This window comes from Alnus glutinosa, chromosome 7 (genome assembly GCF_958979055.1).
Source record: "Alnus glutinosa chromosome 7, dhAlnGlut1.1, whole genome shotgun sequence".
NCBI classification, from domain to species: domain Eukaryota; kingdom Viridiplantae; phylum Streptophyta; class Magnoliopsida; order Fagales; family Betulaceae; genus Alnus; species Alnus glutinosa.
The window spans coordinates 22663430-22683309 of NC_084892.1; the positions used below are offsets into that span (position 1 = coordinate 22663430).

At 35.6% G+C, this 19880-nt stretch overlaps 2 protein-coding genes across 3 annotated transcripts; both read right to left on the reverse strand.

The window, feature by feature from the left end:
* Nucleotides 1-1512: 1512 nt before the first annotated feature.
* LOC133872246 (uncharacterized) lies at nt 1513-6844 on the reverse strand. 2 transcript variants are annotated; one of them, XM_062309707.1, is made up of 9 exons: nt 6593-6844; nt 5969-6172; nt 5622-5888; nt 4970-5004; nt 4791-4886; nt 4112-4265; nt 3338-4011; nt 2021-3109; nt 1513-1763 (listed from the first exon to the last, which is right to left on the reverse strand). In XM_062309707.1, the coding sequence occupies exons 1-8, from the start codon at nt 6705-6707 to the stop codon at nt 2057-2059; spliced, it is 2598 nt and encodes an 865-aa protein (XP_062165691.1). In that variant the 5' UTR covers nt 6708-6844; the 3' UTR covers nt 1513-1763; nt 2021-2056. The 2 variants fall into 2 exon arrangements, with proteins under 2 accessions (XP_062165691.1, XP_062165690.1); XM_062309706.1 differs by having other exon boundaries at nt 4112-4271.
* A 3803-nt stretch (nt 6845-10647) lies between these two features.
* Nucleotides 10648-14153, reverse strand: LOC133873150 (PWWP domain-containing protein 5-like). Its single transcript, XM_062310879.1, has 2 exons — nt 13936-14153; nt 10648-13794 (listed from the first exon to the last, which is right to left on the reverse strand). The coding sequence occupies exon 2, from the start codon at nt 13783-13785 to the stop codon at nt 10903-10905; it is 2883 nt and encodes a 960-aa protein (XP_062166863.1). The 5' UTR covers nt 13786-13794; nt 13936-14153; the 3' UTR covers nt 10648-10902.
* Nucleotides 14154-19880: the final 5727 nt, after the last annotated feature.

Here is a 19880-nt window from a genome sequence, read left to right on the forward strand (position 1 = left end):
AACCAAACACACAGTATCAGTTTATTCCCCAAGGATTGTTTGAGGGAAGTTCCTCTCATATACCCCCAGGAGGAGACAAAGGTTAGAGGAAGGATCCCCAATACCAAAATAGATCTTTGTCCGTGTGTTTTAGGGCTTACAGGCTAGTTACAACAGTAGTACTACTTTTCGGATATGGCTCCGGATTGGTGCAAGGCTAATGATTCTTGTACATCGTTTTGATGTACATCAAGCATACATTAAGAAACATTGGGTGTGAAACTTATGCATGTACTCTAAGGTGATATGCAAATAACACATCTTAGTACAATATTCGGTGTGGTACCTTTTTTTTTTGGACCGTTCATTTATATTGAATGATCCAAATTATGACAACAGTGCAACAAAAAAAAAAAAGGTGCGACTTTTGGGTCTCTCTTAGGATGGCCGAGCCACCCAAAAGCAATTTTTTCTTATTTTTTGGCATGGCTATGATGATCTCAACTGTTTATTCCAAGAAAAAAAAAAAAAAAAAAAAAGGTATTGCATCCCTACTTTACCTGTTTGGTTTAGGAATTTCGAGAAGTTCGATGTTCTTGCAAATTTCAGACGCGTGTAGGAGTGTATTACAAACAGCACCTAGCCCTAGCTGTAGAGAACTACATATTTGTGTTAAGGCTGTGTGATTAACTTGATGAGTAATACTATATATTGGATAAGTATTTACTTTCTATCCACCAAAAGCTGATGTAGCGCAGTTCCTTAATAAAAAAACTCATTTTCATCTATTAGATGTTATTGGGAGACCACGCCACTCTATCCAAATGTACCTCATCAAGAACATTCGGAACCTTATTTCCTTAGATTCTCGACACCTACTTTTGTGTCATAATAACTTTATTATGACTCAATTTTACGTCATAATAATTTTTTTTCTTCATAAACTATCACTCAATCTTGTGTAATCATATCCATGTTTCAAAAACCTGAAGTTGGCAGTCGCTAGATCAGTTTCTTATTCAAGTATAACATTGCTACTAGATATATCAAAATTTTTCTTTTTTAAAAAAATAATAATAATAATAATAATTTCTTCGCACACATTCCAATTCATTATTTTCGATGTTTGAAATATACAAGTTCTTCATGTATAGTGAAAACCCTGTCAAGTAAATTTTAGGGGGATAGCACATAATTTTGTAATTAGGTTTATCAATGAGGTCCTGCTTTGTTTTTCGACTTTCATGTAAAAATATACTGAAGTGGACAAGACAAGAATGGAGATCATCAATTAGCTCAAAACACCTTTTCTTAATTTCATCGGCACTTGATGAGCTGTTAGATTTGTTTTCACATTGAAATGTAATTAAACATGACAGAGACCAAAAATCAGCTCATTTAATGAAACAATTTTCTTTAACTGGCAGCCTACTAAATCATTCGCACAAAAATTACGGCTGGCAAAATAAAAGTACACAGGAGCTTTTTAAGTACCACTCTATCCAAATGTACCTCATCAATAACATTCCAAAGTACAACAGATAAACTATTAATAAATTAACATGGCATAAGCTTAAATTACACACGCATGAACACTTTATTTCTTCCCCCAAAAGCATGCACCACCATCTTTTAACTCGTGGCTGAATATGCACTAGACATACAATTTACAATGCTGACAGGGGCCAATGCAATTGGAAGGTCCTATAAGACATCATATATTGATTTCAGCCACCCAGAGAGTTTTAAATCTGAAACAATATTGTCTTCAGGCACGGCAATCCCTGCATGTAATCAGAACACAAGATACTGAGATAAATGGACAACACAATCCCAGAAACCTTATGGAAAGAGTTCACCTCTAAATCCTACATTAAATGATTGTAAAATAGAGGCTTATTCAACCAAGAAAAAAAGGATGCTTAAAAGAGCTTAAATTCAACTATTTATGTAGCATGGATAGGACAGAATCTACTCCAGCATTTCTTACGACACAACCAAATCCAGTATATCATATCAGTAGATTTAAAGAAACACTTACCTTGAAGAAAATTTACTGCTATGCTGTTACACTATCTCAGATGTTCTCTTTCAGACTGCTTTCTAGAGAAGTCAAGGTGGCTGTCTTCTCTACTTCTACCACCATCGACCCTGTTGAAACATCAAAAGATCCATCCATATTACAAAAGGAATCCTTGACAGAAAAAGGTGTCCTCGTGCTAGACGTCATTTCGAAGGTGGTTGGAGAAAGAGAGGGAGGAGGTTTTGAGAAACATTTGAAATTTCCACCCTGTTGAGAACAATCATGAAGCTCCCTTTTTTGACAGGATAACTCCAGAGCACCAGAATCATCTTCGCTGCTAACATTTAACTGAGAAAGAGAAAGAGAATCACTAATGAGCTTGTTCTGACTCTCCTTATTTATATCCATTGCTCCAACTTGTCTGCTCAAACCATTAACTTGATCTTCAAACTTGAACTCTTCCTTCTCAATAGTGCTATTAATTAAATTCAAATCATTCTCGATATTATGTTGGACATATATTGCATCTTCACCCACTTTTGGACATAGAGTTACATTTTCAACATAAAAAGTGGAACCTGAATCACTAGAATTAAGCCCGCCATTAATAGGAGTGACCTTCATATCTGTTACATGTGTACTGCCCTTAGCTTCTGAATTCACTTTATCCTTCAAAACATCAAAGATGCTACTCTTTTCAGCAATGCCAACATCTGAATCACAAGTACCAATATCACATTCTTCAGCTTCAATTTCCTCAGTTTTCAAATGACTTTCTCCACCAGTTTTTGGACACAAACTGTTTTGGACTTTGGGAGATATGCCAGGGCATCTCTTGGCACTCCTTGATGCAGTAGAACCTCTGATTGCAGAAAATGATGATTCTTGAAGAGGTGTAAGAGATCTAGGTTTCATATTCAAGGAAGTTTCCTGAGGATCAGGTTTTACACTCCTGGTTGCCATTGGAGTTCTGGCAGGTTGAAGCTTTCCAATTTTTGCCTTGCCTACACTTGGGGTAACGTTTCCTGCTCCAATTTTAGGCAAGCCACTGGGTACCACAGGATGAGTTAGTATACTTCCTGGTGGAGTGCGGCCTGCCGATTTCACCTGCATAGTATACAAAATTTGATGCAGGTTTTGACATAAGGAAAGAGAATAAAGGGAGGTAATTTTTCCAAAAACATTTCCAGAACTCATCACAATTTCTTTTATTAGTTACATAGCCTAGACATTTTGAAATTATATCTTTTACCTGCATCTTAAAAACTTCCATGGAAAAATAACTCTTTTCCCAACTAGAATACAACAATTATAAGAGGGAAAGCAAAAACTGACCCCATCAAAGAAGCCAATTTTAGGTGATGGCAACCGAAGGCCTGAAGGTCTCATAGATGCTGGATGAGGAAGTGTACCAGTTCCTGTTGAAGCTTTCTTTACACATTGACCAAGCAATCCAGTTAACTGAGTTTCATGCCTAACTGATTCTTGCTCATTACAATGTTTCTGAGAATCCAAAACATGAGGTGCATCGCTGTCTACAGAGACCCCTTGGCAAGAAGTTGTGTCAAGGCTAGCTCTTGAACTATTAGATCTTTGTTTAACAGTAGAACTTGATGATAATGATTCTGAGGACCATTCACTGATAGAGCTAGCAGGTGATGTACTAGGGGTGAGCTTGGACACAGACATCAAATAAGTCGAGAGATAAGAACCGCCAGACTCAGCTTTATTTCTTGAAGCAGTTCTTGATGGTGTTTTGCAGGTTGCACCAAATGAAGGTGGTTGACCAGTTCTGGACTCAATTTTTCTTTTCGTGGAATTGAGCAGAGATTTACTAACATTGTCAGAAGAAGCACTGCCAGAACTATCAATTGAGGAAGAAATTGTTGGTTGTGTCTTGGATGCAGCTGATGAACCCAAAGAAGAGGATTTAGATGATGCTGCAGGCCTAGGAACAATATTCCGTGAACCGCCTGAAGCAGGTATTCTCGACAATGGAGCCCCTTTACCTGAAAGAATGAAATGGGGTTGACGTGTACTTCAATTTAAATAAGAGTGAAAACTGCTCTGCCTGTTAGAAATTGATCTGACTAAATAAGTCATTATTACCACTTGCATTTGATCCATTATCCTTTCCCATCTTGACATGCTTGTCACTAATAGAAGCCCTCTTGCTTAAAGTTGTTGAGCTGGGTCTGTCCTTGAATAGTACCTTTGGTCGCTTTGCAAGAGATGGTGTAGGCTCTCCTCTCGTAGCAAATGACTTCATCTTAGACAGAGCAGGAAAGGGTCAGTAACAATATACAAGGTCAGATCTTTCCATGAAGTTTAATAATTTTTATTCTGCCTATACATTAAATAGCCAAATTGAAGGGCCACAACTTATATCTTCATTGTATTGATTTCAAGTAACATATATTAGACAAAAAAGTAACATATATTACTTCAGGCTAAACAGGCCAAGTAATTTATGAATTGAGGAAATGACTAGTATCGTTATCAAGTAGCCATCTCCCTTCCAGTTGGATCATCCTGGAAAATCCAGTGAGTCATTTGCATACCATGGGCATAATGAACACGGCTTTCATTGCTAACTACTCTTTCACTATATACATAAAAGTAATTGGCCTCAAGGAAAGAAGGAATGAGAGATTCGAACTAGTGACCTCCAGTTTATGAGGCATAGTCCCAGCCGATTGAGCTACTCGTGGGGTTACTACCCTTTCACTATATTATAAATGAAAATCGAAAAACAAATTACTAGAATGTCTGAAAGACGATTGCTCACCTGAGATACTTGCGGACAAGCAGAAACTTGCTTAGTCATTCTCCCTGGTCCTTGCAAGCCTACATGTGGCTTGATGGAAGCTGGTTTGGGCTTAATCTGAAATTGTGCCAATATTATTTCAGGTATTCCTAAACGGTTAAAAAAGAATGACAATTCCCAGCTGCCATACCTAAACTTACCTTACTTCGAGATGCAAGGTCCACCTTCTTTGAAGCTGAAAACATAAGACACTATTAGTATGAGAATAAGTCTTCCTACAATGGCTCTAGGCTTTAGCTCAAGTTATAGGGGGTTCGATTGCGTTTGGCTAGGACTTGCAAGCAGAAAAAAGATGAAGAAAAAACAAGTCCCACCGCGGGGGGGGGGTGCCTACTATACAAGGATGCATTGATTTATTAAATCCTCCAGCCAAAAGGTCTACATTTTAACCACTAGACAGAGGCATGCTAGAATATTAATTAAATTATTAAATTTATCATTTCTTATTAGCTTAAGCTTTTTGAGACAAGTGATAATTTATCATGGTATCAGAGTTAAAGGTCTTAAGTTAAGTCACCTCTCATTTTAATTAAATATTCACGTATTGGGTTTCACTTATTAAGGGGGAGAGTTTTAGCCCACACGTGATAGAGAGTGTTAGAATACTAATTCATTTATTAAATTTATCATTTTTTAAGAGCTTAAACTTTTGACATAAGTAGTGATTTAACAAGATTTACTCGGTCAATATGTGCTCCGCACATCAACATGTGCAATGCCAAGGGAATGATAGCTGAACAATATTTATGTCTATGCCGTATAACAAGTGTAGATATAGAAAGTAATACTTACAAACAACACTTTGGGTTTCTGTCACTCCTGATCCCGTGTTGCTTCTTGCATTTGCCGCACTGGACACTTTACTGGATTTCTGGATTGAAGCTCTTACATCTCCAAACAAATCGCCCTCAAGACTTTCTAATGTCAAGCAGTCGCTTTCCAACGTAGAAATCGAATCAGCAGATCTGTGAACCTCCTCTTGAATCCCGGGTAACGTATGTTTTTCACCCTTTTCGACTCCCTCAATAATGCTAGACAGCTCATCCGGTTCGAGAACGCCTGAACACACCCAAAAGATATATCTCTCACCATGTCAAATCAAAGGTCCCAAACTTGAAATACTGTATTCAAAAGCATACCTGCGCTTGTGAAGAAAGCGCTATCCCATGCTAAACTTTTGCGCAAGTTATATTTGGCATTTTTTCTAGTCACTTCTGGTTCCACTGATTCAGACGGTTGAGGCACATGTTCCCTATGTTCAAGAGTCCCAGCTGTGTCCTCGTCCTCTAATATGTTAGAATCCACAGCCTCCGACAGCTCAACATTTCTGTGTTCCTGATTTTCTGAGCACCATATTAAATCAGATTAGATTTATAATAGCAACCACTGAAAGAAATAAACATAAATTGAAATCAAAGCAATTCTTCGAGACCTACTAGACCCATTTGCCCCAGATTGTTCTTCTTCTAGCTACCTATGAATACCCAATTGCTAAATTACCTGTAACAACAAATAACCTAGACAAAGGACCCAAACCATCTAAACTACAACAAAAAGATACTCTAATTCGTACACAGTTGTAGCTATCAGAACCGCACAATCAACAAGATCAGTCAACTTGATATCACAGGAACATCGTAATCACTAATTCCCAAAAAAAAAGGGGGGGGGGGGGGGGAAGAAGAAGAAGAAAAGAAAAAGAAAAAACTGCTGGTTTTGAAAACAAATTAAGAAACCATTTTCATTTTGATTTCAAAAAGCACCTGAAGATGGGTGGTCGAGGGAGTCACTGGTGATGAGGGAATCGTCCTCGGACGACACGTCGATGAGGCTGAGCCGTCTGACTTGAATGCCGTTTCTCTTAACGGCCTCTTCCATGTGAAGAGATTCGAAGCAGCGGATCCAATCGGAAATTGAGACGGCGCAGGCGTTGGTTGATTTGAAATTCGAAGATCAGAGGGAGGACCAGTGAGTGGGTTTTGTGTAGAGGGAGTTTTTGAACTTTGGAGAAGCGGCGGTTTTAAAATTTGGACAAATAAAAAAAAAATGAGATTATATATATAATATAATAAGAAAAAAGAGTGAGAGCGTCTTTCGTGTCCTCGTCTCTGACCCAAATAATGGTCTAGTAGCTATCAAAAAAAAATAAAAATAAAAGGTATAGCGTTTGGTCAAAAAAAAAAATAATAATAATAATGGTCTAGTGGTCTACCCTGATAGGGTGTGCCAGTCAACGGTATCTGCCACATTTGGAACGTTGGTTTTTTCTTTTTTTTTTTTTCTTTTTCTTCTAAGAACCCTTTGGTTCGAAATGTAATGCTGGGTATAGTGGTATACGAAATGGACGATCTAGATTGCCGTTTAGCAAAGGTGGAAGAGATGTATGAACTACCATTTAAAACGCCGGGTCCAATATATATATGCAATTTTTTTTTTAATTCAATATATTAAATTAACATTTGTTCTTTTTAATCTTTTAACATATAATTCTCACCTATATTTCTAATAGACATAAGTTTTCTACAAAATAGTTAGTAAAAAATTAAGAAAATTCTGTCTATTTTTAATAGGATTAATAGATTCATGATTCACATGCATTACTTGTGCAGTTGTGCTCAGGACAAATATTAATTGAGTAATGTTATAATGAGATATGTTAGAGTTCTTTTTAGTGTTTTTATGGGACTTTTTTATGATGATATGACACCCTGTTTTTAATAAAAAAAAATAAAAAATTACAAGTTAGCCTCCCAAACTGTCAACCATTTTGCAAGTAATTTCACGAACTGCCAACGCTTAGATTCTGACTCCCAAACTATCAAAAAGTTTTAAAAATGTCCATTTTGTCGAAATATGCCTATAATATCACTACTACGTGTCATTTTTGAATTAAAAAAACTAAAATTAAAAATTAAAAATAAAAAATCGTGTGTTTGGGGAGTGCCCCTTGGGGAGGGGGTGGCTCAAACACTCATTTTATATTTTTTAAAATAAATAAATAAAATAAAATAAAATTTTAGTTTTTAAATTTTTTTATATTATTTTTAATTGAAAAATGACACGTGACATGGGTATTGTAGGTATATTTTGAAAAAATAAGTCTTTTTAAAACTTTTTGGTAGTTTGAGGGGTTAGAGTTCAAACGTTGGCAGTTTGTGGGGCTACTTACAAAACGAATGACAGTTTGGGAGGTTAAATTGTAATTTTTTCTAAAAAACAATTACAGCTTGATTTCTCTCTCATATTTTTATTAAAAAATACAGAGTGTCATGTCAGTATAGAAGAATTCCAAAAAGACACTAGAAGGAGCTCTAGCATTCATCATGTTATAATAGACTGCTATTATGTTTGTCATACCATTGGGATGACGTAGCAGTAAAAATTAACAATTGATTTTTTTTTTTTTACAAGTACTGATCTAATAACTGATTTTCGTTGTCACATCATTAAGTTATATGGTAATTATATAACAATCTACTAAATAAAAACTACGCATATCAATTAATATATTGAATTAAAGAAATTTTATCAAATCCAATTTGAAGAAAACTCTTCATTTGTTAAATTTTATATTTTGTCTTTTTTTTTTTCTTCTTAAACAAAAATATTAACGAACGACACAAATACAAAACACTCTTAAAAATACGAAAATAATTTTGACCTCTATAATATACCAGACCACCTTTTTAAACTAAAAACAAATAACAAACGGGCCTTTGTGTTTTTCTTTCTTCTTTTTTAATTTTTGAATACTTGCAAAATTTTACCCTGGCCAGGGGATGGCCTACAATTTTACCACTGTGTGCGCGCACCGGTAAAAATGTGAAAATCTGACATGCGAGGAGGAGGACGGGTAATAATGAGTTTCAAAACATTCTTTGCTATGATTATGGAGAAAGATCCTTTGCAGCCAAAGTGGCAACGAAGATGCTGAGTAGATCATGACAGTAAAAGACGGGATCAGAATCATTTTAAATTATTTGAAACAATTTGAGAAAATTTGGACATGTCATTGTAAGAGACTACTTATAAAACTTACTTGATTGGATAAGTAGTTGAACAGCCCAATTTTTATTTGGTCGGATGAGTCTCATAAGTGATTTCTCACAATCACAAGTCCGAATTATCTCAAATTCGGACAGATAATTTGAGAGAATCCTATTTTATGATAATACTTTTTTTTTTCCTCATTATTTGTTCTTTTTAAAATAAAAATATTAACAAACCACCAAAAATACATAACATATAAAACTATTTCATCTTAATATAACATTGGAACCCTTTTTTAATTTTTTTTTTTTTTTTTTTTTAAAAAAAAAACCATCTAAAAGGCATTAATATACAGAGCCAGACTTATTGGTATAGTTATGCAAATTTCATTTTAGAAATGAATAGGCACTTGTAAGAGAAATATAAAAAAGACTTGATAAATAGTATATTTAGGGTCCGTTTGAATTTGCGATTTCAAAAAGTGCGATTTAAAATCACGATTTTAAAATATGAGATTTGAAAAAAATGATTTTTAAAAACGCAGTTAAGCTTCTGGCAAAATCGCAGTTTAACATTTAAAATCGTAAATTAGCCTTTAAAATTCTGCGTTTTCAAAAAAGCACCATCTTACATGAGATTTGAAAAAGCAAATTTTCAGCGTTTTCAAATTGCAATTTTTAAAAATGCAGTTCCCAAATAATTTATGTTCTGTAATTTGGTTTAAAATCGCACTTATTGTCTATGAAATCGCAATCTCAAACGCACCCTTAATCATTTTTATGGAAAATGACATATCCAAAACCAAATATCTAAAATAAACAGAGATGGCATAGCGTATAGTTTAACTAGAATGAACTTAGCAAGGACCTAAAAGTAATCGGCCCAGATTAAATTTTCCCCAACATTTTACTATAATAGAGATAAATAAGTACATAATGAAACCAAAATTGTTGTGGTATTAAGAATATTCAAATTACAGTTCCCATAGTCAAAGGAACTTCAAGGCATAACATCTCGAATTAAAGTTGTTCCCTCCTCACAAAGCCCTCTGGAATGTGTAAGACATGACCATATATTAATATATAACTTCATAAATCAACTTCATCGAAAGAAAAAAAACTATCAAATCCTTTTAGAAGGTGTGGCCATGATGAGAAGTTGAACCTGCATGGCCCAATGGTCTACAAAGACAAAAATTAAAAGGTTGTGTTTGTTGATTTGTTTTGAGGAGTGCTTTTTATTTTTCGTACGTGACATAAAGTAAAACTAATTTTAGGCATTTTGTATTTTGAATTGTTTGTTGATGTTTTTGTTTTGAAAAAAGAAAACAAAAAGAGAAAATAAGAAAATGCATGACAGCATGAATAAACCGATGAGGATTCTCTACATTTCAAATGCAAATATACATGTATAAACCGATCAAGATCCTCTCTACACTAATCCAGAAAGAAAAAAAAAAAAAAAAAAAAAAAAAAAAAAGGGTCTCCATTTCAAGTGAAATGGAAAAAATTCATTTCATGGTAAAGTGTATATAATTTTAAATAACGTGACACCATGTGATCCATATACAACATTAAATACAATAGAACAAAATCTTGACCGTAAATAAACCCTCGCCATTTGAGCAAACAAAACATAACCCATTGACAAGGTCACATTGATCACAGCACATAATGAACTTAGGACTAGATTGGTATAAAACCTTAAACTGCAGTTTGCAACATCTAAACAACCAATAAGACACATGATTTCCAAAGTCTTGACACGTCCCAACCTCTTGCTCTAACAAAACTTTCAGACAGAAAAAGAGGAGTAAAATTGCACTCGATTAGCCAGTTGAAAAATAAACAACATGGTCAAAACTATCGACTGAGTCTGCTTCCTACATTTATTCACAATAATAACAAAGTCAACTGCTCAAATCTCAATCCTACCTATTTGCATGCTAAGCGCATTAGAGTTAAACCACTAACATAATCTACTCATGGCGACCATAGATAGCCTCAAAACACTGAGTTCATACTTGATTCATCACAAATTACCAAAAGTTGAATGAACACCGCTTTGTTGATTTGCCTTCTGCTCAGGGGGTATCTTTTATGCCTTGCTTTGTTGCACCGGGAGAAGCTTTACTCGGTGTAGAAGGCAAATACTTGAGGCGGTAACTGACAAGAGAAGGTCCAAAAGTGCTGTATTTCCCAGCACTACTAAAAGCCGCTTCTGCATCAGAACGTCTCTCGAAAACCACCTTGGCTCGGTTACTCTTCTTCAGCACTTCAGTCTCTGATTCATTCAAAGGCCCAAAGCGGCTAAATATCTTAATGAGATTTGTTTCTGAAGGAACAGAATTCAAGTCCGTAAAGTTTAGAATCAGAGCTGTGGGTGAGAGGTCTTGCTCACAATTCTCCTCCAAGTGCTCCACTGGCTTCACTGCTTCGGATTCAAGATTTTCACCAGAACTTTGCTGCTTAGGATCCGGATTGAGACACGCTCCAAGAGCTGCTTGTGGTCCGACAGTGGGAAAACCCTTATCACTTGTTTCATTCTGATTTTCAGGAATACTTTGGACAATCCTGTCAGTCCAGTAAGTGTCGTTCATGCGCTCCAGCATATACATTTCAGTGATTCCTGGCTTAGTTGATTTTCTTCCGGTCTTGGTTGATTTTTTTCCAGTCTTACCACCAAACACTTGTTTCAAAGACGGTTCATGCCTCTTTAACATAGGATCATCCACGCTAACAGAATTCCTGAATTCCAAGAAGAAGCTGACTACAGAAAATAAAAAGCTGTATCCTTTCATGGGATCTCTGGCAGCCAAGCAGAGCTGGGACAGCATCTCGTGAGGAGGAGAAAACTCCAAGCTAGGTTTTTGTTCGCTTTTATTCTTTACCTCAGATTCTTGAGACATTCCATCACCATACTTGAGTATTGGACTTGACTCATTCATTTGGTTTGCAGCCCGACGAATTCTATCTCCAACTCTAAAAGTTTTCTTTGTCTGTACAGTCTCATCAGCAACCCCTGTTGACAAAGGACTTCTACCATGTTTGACAGCTGAGTCATCAGACATGGCATCAGCTGCCTTACGTTTCTTACCAGAAGATTGTGAAATCGACTTACCAACAGCTTCCCTTCCTGATACATTTTCACCATTTGGAGTAAACAAGCCCTTCTCGGTATGCAAATCTGGCAAGCTTTTCTCTTTTTTGCTGGGTTTCATACTATCTCCAGAAGTGCTCTTACGCTTACGGAAGGAGCTAGCTTGACTCTTTGACTTTCCTTTCCCAGAGGACAATGACCCATCGTTCACTTCTCCATGATTCTTCGTCTCTCCAATTAGTTGAATTTCCTCATCACTCTCCAACAAAGCACCAAGCATATTGAACTCAGGCATCCGAGAATAACCCTTCCAACGATAGAAGGCCGACAATTTGGCCAGTGTAGTTACAAGTTCTAGTCTGTCAGCTCCACCATATGGCAATTGAGCTAATGCTTTAACGTACTCAAGAAGTTCCACAGGTTCTAAAGAATCTACATTTGAAGAACCGTCCCCACCCTCTCTTCTACTTGATTCTTCCCTGATTCCAGCATTAACTATTATCTGAATCTTGAGTTTGGTATATACTTCTTCTGATACGCAGGAACAGGTCAGCCCAAACTCTACCCGTCTTGAAACCTCTTCCAAAGCACAGTCAACAGCATAGCGAAATTCTTCGGTAGTGCTCTGCTTCTCCATTTGCGAGAAATGTGCCCCAAAGGGCTTTATTCGTGATGCTTCATTCCAAGCAAATGTTTGATCCCCAAAATACGCTATCAGGAAACCGTCTTTTCTAAGGTACTTCTTTGCCTTATTGGATGAAGCCGAAGGATCAAAAATCTGCCCAGGCCACCAGGGATGGCTCCTAACTTTGCCCCATACTAGATCAGAAACACGGTATTCCGGTTTTGAGACAGCTGATTTGACATTTCCATCACCATCACCTGATACATTCCCATCTGTCATCGTATATGGATTTAAATCCACAACAAGATCAAAATGATTGTCATCGTCTCGAGTATTCGAGCTAGAACCAGGTTCTGGAACATGAGTGCTTATGGTTAGATGCTTATTGGTCTCTAAAACTGCATCCATTTCCGTGGTCTGATATTCTGATCCTTCCAAAGTTAAAACCTCAGACGTAACCAACTTGGACACATGACTATCCACAGTAGAATTTTCATTATACAAAGAGTCATTGATATCAGCTACTTTTACTTGCACACCTGGAATGGCAGCCGGTAATTGGCTAACAGGCTCTGAATAAGGCTGCATCGAACCTGAGGCATCAGCATCTTCCAATTGGCCGATACCCGAAATCTCTTCAGCATGAACCCGCTGCCCATTTCGATCGCCTCCAGCTACTTGAGTTACCTCCTCTTCTTCTCCATTTAGCATTGGATTATCCCCTCCATCTCTCCCTACATTCCCTTCTGCTCCGAAGGTTACCAAAGGATCTCCATCCGTAACACCCATAACTTTACCGTCAGAACCTTCCTTCAAAGACTCATCCTCCCCTCTATTCTTCTCATTAGGCCCTGAATCCCCAAATATAGCACCAACATTCCCAACACCACATTTCGACCCCAAAACCCGCTCTTCATCATCGTCCGCTTCCCCAACAACGACTCTGCCTTCCAGTGAACACTCTGCACCCTCAATTCCAGCACCCTCCTCCTTGGCATCAAGCACAACATTCCTATCCAAACCACCAATGTCCGACCCACGCGACCCCTCCAAAGAGTCATTATCTCCGGTGAGGTTCCCGACTTCGCCCACTATTCGCCCCATTGAAGAACCCTGACCCAGACCCGTCGAAGACTCGGTTAGGGATTCAGCTCCAGAACCCTTAAACCCAGAAGCCTCGTTTTCCAGGTCAAACGAAACGACGTCGGAGTTCAGGTCGATATGGGCGGAATTTGCAGACATTAGGAAACCCTAAAAAAAAAAAAAAAAAAACAAGCCCCAATAATGTTGAAGTCCAAAAAAAAAATAAAAAATACAAGCCCTAATCATGGTGAAGTCCCTACAATATACAAAACACAAACGAAGCGAGGGAAAGGAAAATATATATTGTACCTTTCGTTCGTTTTTCTCTTTTTTGTGTTCCTTATTTTTCTTCCTCTCGTTCTTTAGGTTGGGCAGACAGACGGCGTGCCTAAAGTTTGAGAGCTCGATGAGACTTTGTATGCGTGAAAGTCTGTTAACAGGGAAATGGGGGGACGGGGTGAGGCGTGGTGAGGTGGGGGGTGCGCAGTACCCAGGAATGGTTTTCTCGTTTCGAATCAGGGACAGGACACAGGAATTCGAGTGCCCACGTGGTGCAGATCGGGCCGTTTGATTTTAAAGCGGGAATTCGAGTGGCCACGTGGTGCAGAACGGCCGTTTGATTTTAAAGCGGTAATATTCTGGAACCAATCTGACGAGTGATATTCACTAATCAGATAGGCTTGAAACGACACTCGTGGTCGTGGAAGTGTTATTTTTTATTTTTTCCCATAAAACAAAAAAAAAATTAAATAAATAAATAACAAACAAGATGATCAAACAACGACAAGATAGAAATTCGGACTACAATACAAATATGGATGGTAAAATGATGTGCAGTTTATTTATTAAGAATGATCAAAATAATTAATTAAAAAAAAATACTACAAGTATCAATAATTAAATTTCACAATATTTTAATATTAATCTCTTAATAAAATATTCGGTACTCTTAACGAAAGAAATATCTCACTCTTATGTCTTATTGAATTCACTCTCTTTCTCATTGATTATATCATAATCACTTTTATTAATTATCTAGATATACCTAACATAGACAATTTTTTAACACTATTTCACTTAAAAAAAATTATCCTTGTGGACATAGCTTTCTTCCAAATTTAGTTGAAGGAAATTTCTTCGATCCCCATTTACAAAAATGATATGTGCCATTTGAGCATGTGAAAATTATATGCTTCTTTAATAACAAGGATAAAGTTGGAATGAATTTTATTAAGAAAACCATATGCATCTCATATGCTATTGAAAAAATAGACACGTATCATTTGTATAGATTAGGTTGAACGAACTTCCCCCAATTCAGTTTGGAGGAAATATTTGTCATTTTTATTATATTACTATCTTACAATGATGATATTACAGTATCAACTAACCATTGATTTGTTTTTAGTAATGACTAATTCAATGGTTGATTGGAATTGTTACATCAATATTGTAAGATAATTGTAGGATAAAAATGTGAATTCGACTATGACTGTACAAGCGATCGATTATTAACCGTAGCTAACTAACAGTTTTTAACCACTATTCTCATTTGCGGCTAGCAAAAATCACTAATCGCATGTGTGGATGCGAATAACGTTTTTAGGCTTGCATATCCTTAGATATAATATATATGGATTTAATCTAAAATACTAGGACTTAAAAAAAATTAAATTAAAAAAAAATACTAAAATATGCCCAAAACACTAAATTTAGGCACAAAATATTTTCAAAATTTAAAATATGCCATAATTGAGGTCCAAAAGAAGGGTCGTTACTTGATTATGCAAATAACGATTAATAACCGCACAAACAGCAATTAGTACCCGCGTGATGCGGATGAGATTACATAAAAGTGATAACCACATAATATTAATGTTAATAACCGCATCTGCATGTATAACTTTAGTTCTTACATTAGTCTATTACAATTCGTTACTTATATTTCTAGATTCTTATAAGAATAATACTATATACCATTCAAATATTACACAAAGCTGATATAACAAATTATAGTAGTCATTTATATATATATATATATATATATATATATATATATATATATATATATATATATATATATATATATAAAGGTTGATCCAAAGACCATTATACCCTATCATATCAACTTTGTAAGATATTTATAAGATGTTTTTCTGGTACATAGAATGACTCATGAATTTTCCCTGATTTTTATATTGTCACATAATACAAAGTCATGTCAAAACTAACACCATTTTATAAAGTAATGCTACACACACTCTTACTTTTTCATACCCATTTTTCTATACTCTTTGGTGACTTTTAAAACCATCATTAAATTTTTATTGAATCTTAATCTAATGGTGATTTTAAAAGTCAATATTAAGATGGGGAAATAAGTGTAGACAAGTAGGACCGTCTATTGTTATAAATTGCCAATTTTTCAAAACCATTTTTTTTTTTTATATATATAAGTACATCAATAAATAAGTTACATCAAAAAATATATATAAGGCTGGACAACATAATAAAGAACCCCAAATTAACCTTATCAATGCATGTAAACAAAAAATAAAATGGTATACATCAAATCAATGACGCAACCTTATATTTTATTGGTACGAAGATCAATAAAGGTGATCACCAATTAAGGAGATTTGGCAAGGCGCACCATGAATGATGCAACCAAGAGGTACAAGAAGGATCACAAACCTCGAAAGGTTCAATAATCCGATCCGTAGCCCAATAAAGAAATAGCTGCAGTGGCACACCCAAAGATGAACTACCATAATAAAAAAGACACTGATGAGGGACAAAACAAAATCTATGGTGGAGATAGCTTTAACAACCCGAAGCAGACAAGGAACAATAAATAAAAACACAAAATAGAACATCGACAACTAGTGGAGCGAAGGGGGTTGAAGGGTCTTGGCACGTGAAAGATCCAAACTTAGAAAACCATTAAACGGCCTTATCCAACTGGTAGCGCGCCAAGCGGCTACGTGGATTTTAAATTTATAAGTTTACCACTCGTAATAGTACGTATCGACTGTACTATAGTAAGGGTGATCGAACCACAGAGATTATTGGTTGTTTTGCGTAATGGAATATCTAAAGAGCGTATCTAACTTAACTTAAAGATAAAAATAAAAGTAAAGGGTTGTAGAATTGAAGCTACAACAAGTGAGTAAAGAATGAAAGCAGAAATGAAATTAACTTAAAAGAAAACTTAGGGTGTTGATCTTATCCAATCCTCCACCAATGCAATGCGTAAAGTCTATATGGACCTTCCTAACATGCTTGATATGAGCGCGTAATGGGCGTCAACCATTACGACGACCTCGACACGAAAATACTTTCGTTAAGACGTAGTTATAAAGCACCTAGTTTTACATTAATCTACTCCACGTAAAGATTAAACTATAATTGAAAAACATTTACTCTACCAAAGGTGTGGAGTGACTAATGCTCCCTAGCTTACTACTCTAAAACACATCCCAATAAGCATACAAGATATACGAAAACCCTAACTAGGCCACAATGATAAGGTATCTAGTTTTACACCAAATCATTCCACATAAAGTTAAACTACAATTGAAAAACAATTAGACTACCAAAGGGGTGAAATGATTGGTGTTCCCTAGCATACCCTATAAGGTGACTCTAATGAGAAATCATACATCATGTCAAATAGTATCATTGCAAAAGACATCATTCTTGTTTCCAAGAATGTTGGTTTTACTCAAAACTTCAAGAAAAACTCATAGACAAGTTAATCTATTTTTCATGAATAATTGGATTGGAATATTGATACCAAAACCTTTTAGCATGAGTTTTGATATTCTCTAGCCCTTAGCAATCATCAAACATCTAAAGAAAATCCTAAGAACATCAAGAACACTACATGGTTTTGGATAGGATTTGGATCAAACCCTAAGAACTAAATTAGCTAGACATGAATTTAAACTAATCTAGGCATGGATATGAATGAAAACAGTAAAGGAACAAGGGAGAAATGAATTAAAAACAACTATATTAAACTTAAAGAAATTCGGATTACAAAAGAGAATAAAACCTAAGCTAGAACATGAACAACAAAGAAGAAAAAGAAAGGAGACAAGCTCTCTGGAACTAAGCCCAGAAAACATGTATTAAAGAAAGCTAGAAATACAAGGAATTGAAGTGATACACCTGAGCAAATCCGAATAAACCCCAAAAGATGCATATTCTAACCTAAAACCCTCATCTCATATATATAGAGAATTGGATTTACAAAAGACCATCAAGAGTTAATTCTAGCCGCACAAACAGAGCTGGTCGGCGTCCATTTCTGTCCATTAAACTCAACTTTCAATTTGGATCGCACAAAGATTTAGAAATATCTTGACCTTCTGGAAGACGCGAAGTCGATCGATCTACTTTTATTTCGATCGATCTACTTTAAAGTCGATCGATCCAATTGCCTTAACCAATTCTTCAGCTCCTAGGAACAATCTCAAATTCTGAAAATGACTAAAATACTCTTGATGTATTTCCAAGTCTAATTCAAGTGTTTTGAATTAGATTTCAATTAAGACCTGAAAATAAGACAAAACACAAAAACTACAACAACACGTTATATATACAACAAGAACTAGGTCTAACAAATGCAAATTAAGGGGTCTTGAATCGAATAATTCAAGACTTATCACGAACCAGGGACTCAAGCTCGATACTATAGGAACTCACTCATTACTATAAAAACCCACTAGATTAATAAGTGATGCATGCCCGACGTGCTCGCCAAAAATCAACAAGGGCTCACGAGCTCAGCTTCTTTAAAGTTCGATCAGATCACTCGCCCATCTCATTAATCCGACTTGTTAACTCGATCATATATATATATATGTATTACTAAAAATTAGTTATATAAATTTAAGCATGTATATTAGTAATCAAGTAATATATGTTATATATGTTACTTAATATTTATATGTGTGTGTATTAATTAACATACTAACTTGTTAGTTCATAAATAACATATTATCTAGTTAATTAACATATACTTAGTAAATATAATTAACTATATATATATATGTGCTAGATAAGCATATAATATTCTAGCTAAGTAAATATAGTATTATATATTAATTATAATACTTTGATAATAGTATTTAGTATGTTAAACTAACATATTAAGTTATTAATAGTTAGTATATATATATATACACACATATATCACATCACACATGGTTAACAGTAGTTATCTATTATATTTATATTATAATTACTTAGTTATATAGAATATAGGGAAAACTTCAATTTACCACCATGAAGTTGTCACCAATTTGCAATTCCACCACCAATGTTTCAATTTTGTTAATATCACCCCATTAAGTTTCAAAAAATTTCAATTTAGGGAATTTGTCCAAATCGATCGTCTGAATTAACGAAATTTGCCTCATGTGCCTGTTAGTGATGTAAACGGACGAGAATGCCCTTACTTCTCAACTGATGAAGAAAAGCCGTGCACGTGTGTCTTTTACACTTGTATGAAAAAAGATGAACAAAAACCATCATTTTTAAAAGTTAGAGCCGAAAAGCACAGACCCGTTCATCGTCTTCTTTAGGGTTTATACACACCCTATCCGTGTTCCTTTCAGCCTTCGTGATTTCGCCTTCCTGTGTGGGTTTTCTTCAACTAGCAAAACGAAAATCGACACTGTTGGTGAAAGTTCGTGATTAAATCGAAGTGGTGTTTTTTTAAAAGACTCCTCTTTTCAAATTAGGGTTTTGTGCAATTTGAGATTCCGTTGTATTTTGTTATGGGATATCAAATTCCTTTTGAAGTTAGTTTATTATGCCTTTCTTTTAGCTACAGATTTTGCTTTCAATGATTGGGTGTGTCTTTTTCAAGCTCGAAAGTTGGTTTCACTTATTGGGTCCGTGTGTTTTGTTTAGGGTTTATACAATTACTAATTTCTGTGGTTTTGGGTCCATGTGCTTTGCCTTTACTGAGTCTGTGTGTTTGGTTTTTGTTAGACATGCACTACTTCTTTGTGTTTTGCTTTGGTTGGTTACATGTGGGTGTAAAAACCGTAGGTGGTCCCCATAGGATTTTATATGCATATATATTGGTTGATGTTATCAAGGCTCCTGTTTTAGAATTTTGTTTTGGCTGCTTCAAAATTAAAGTGCTTTGTGTTTTGTTGGTTGGTGACATGTGGGTGTAAAAACTGTAGGTGGTCCCCAAATGATTTGATATGCATATATATATATATTGGTTGATGTTA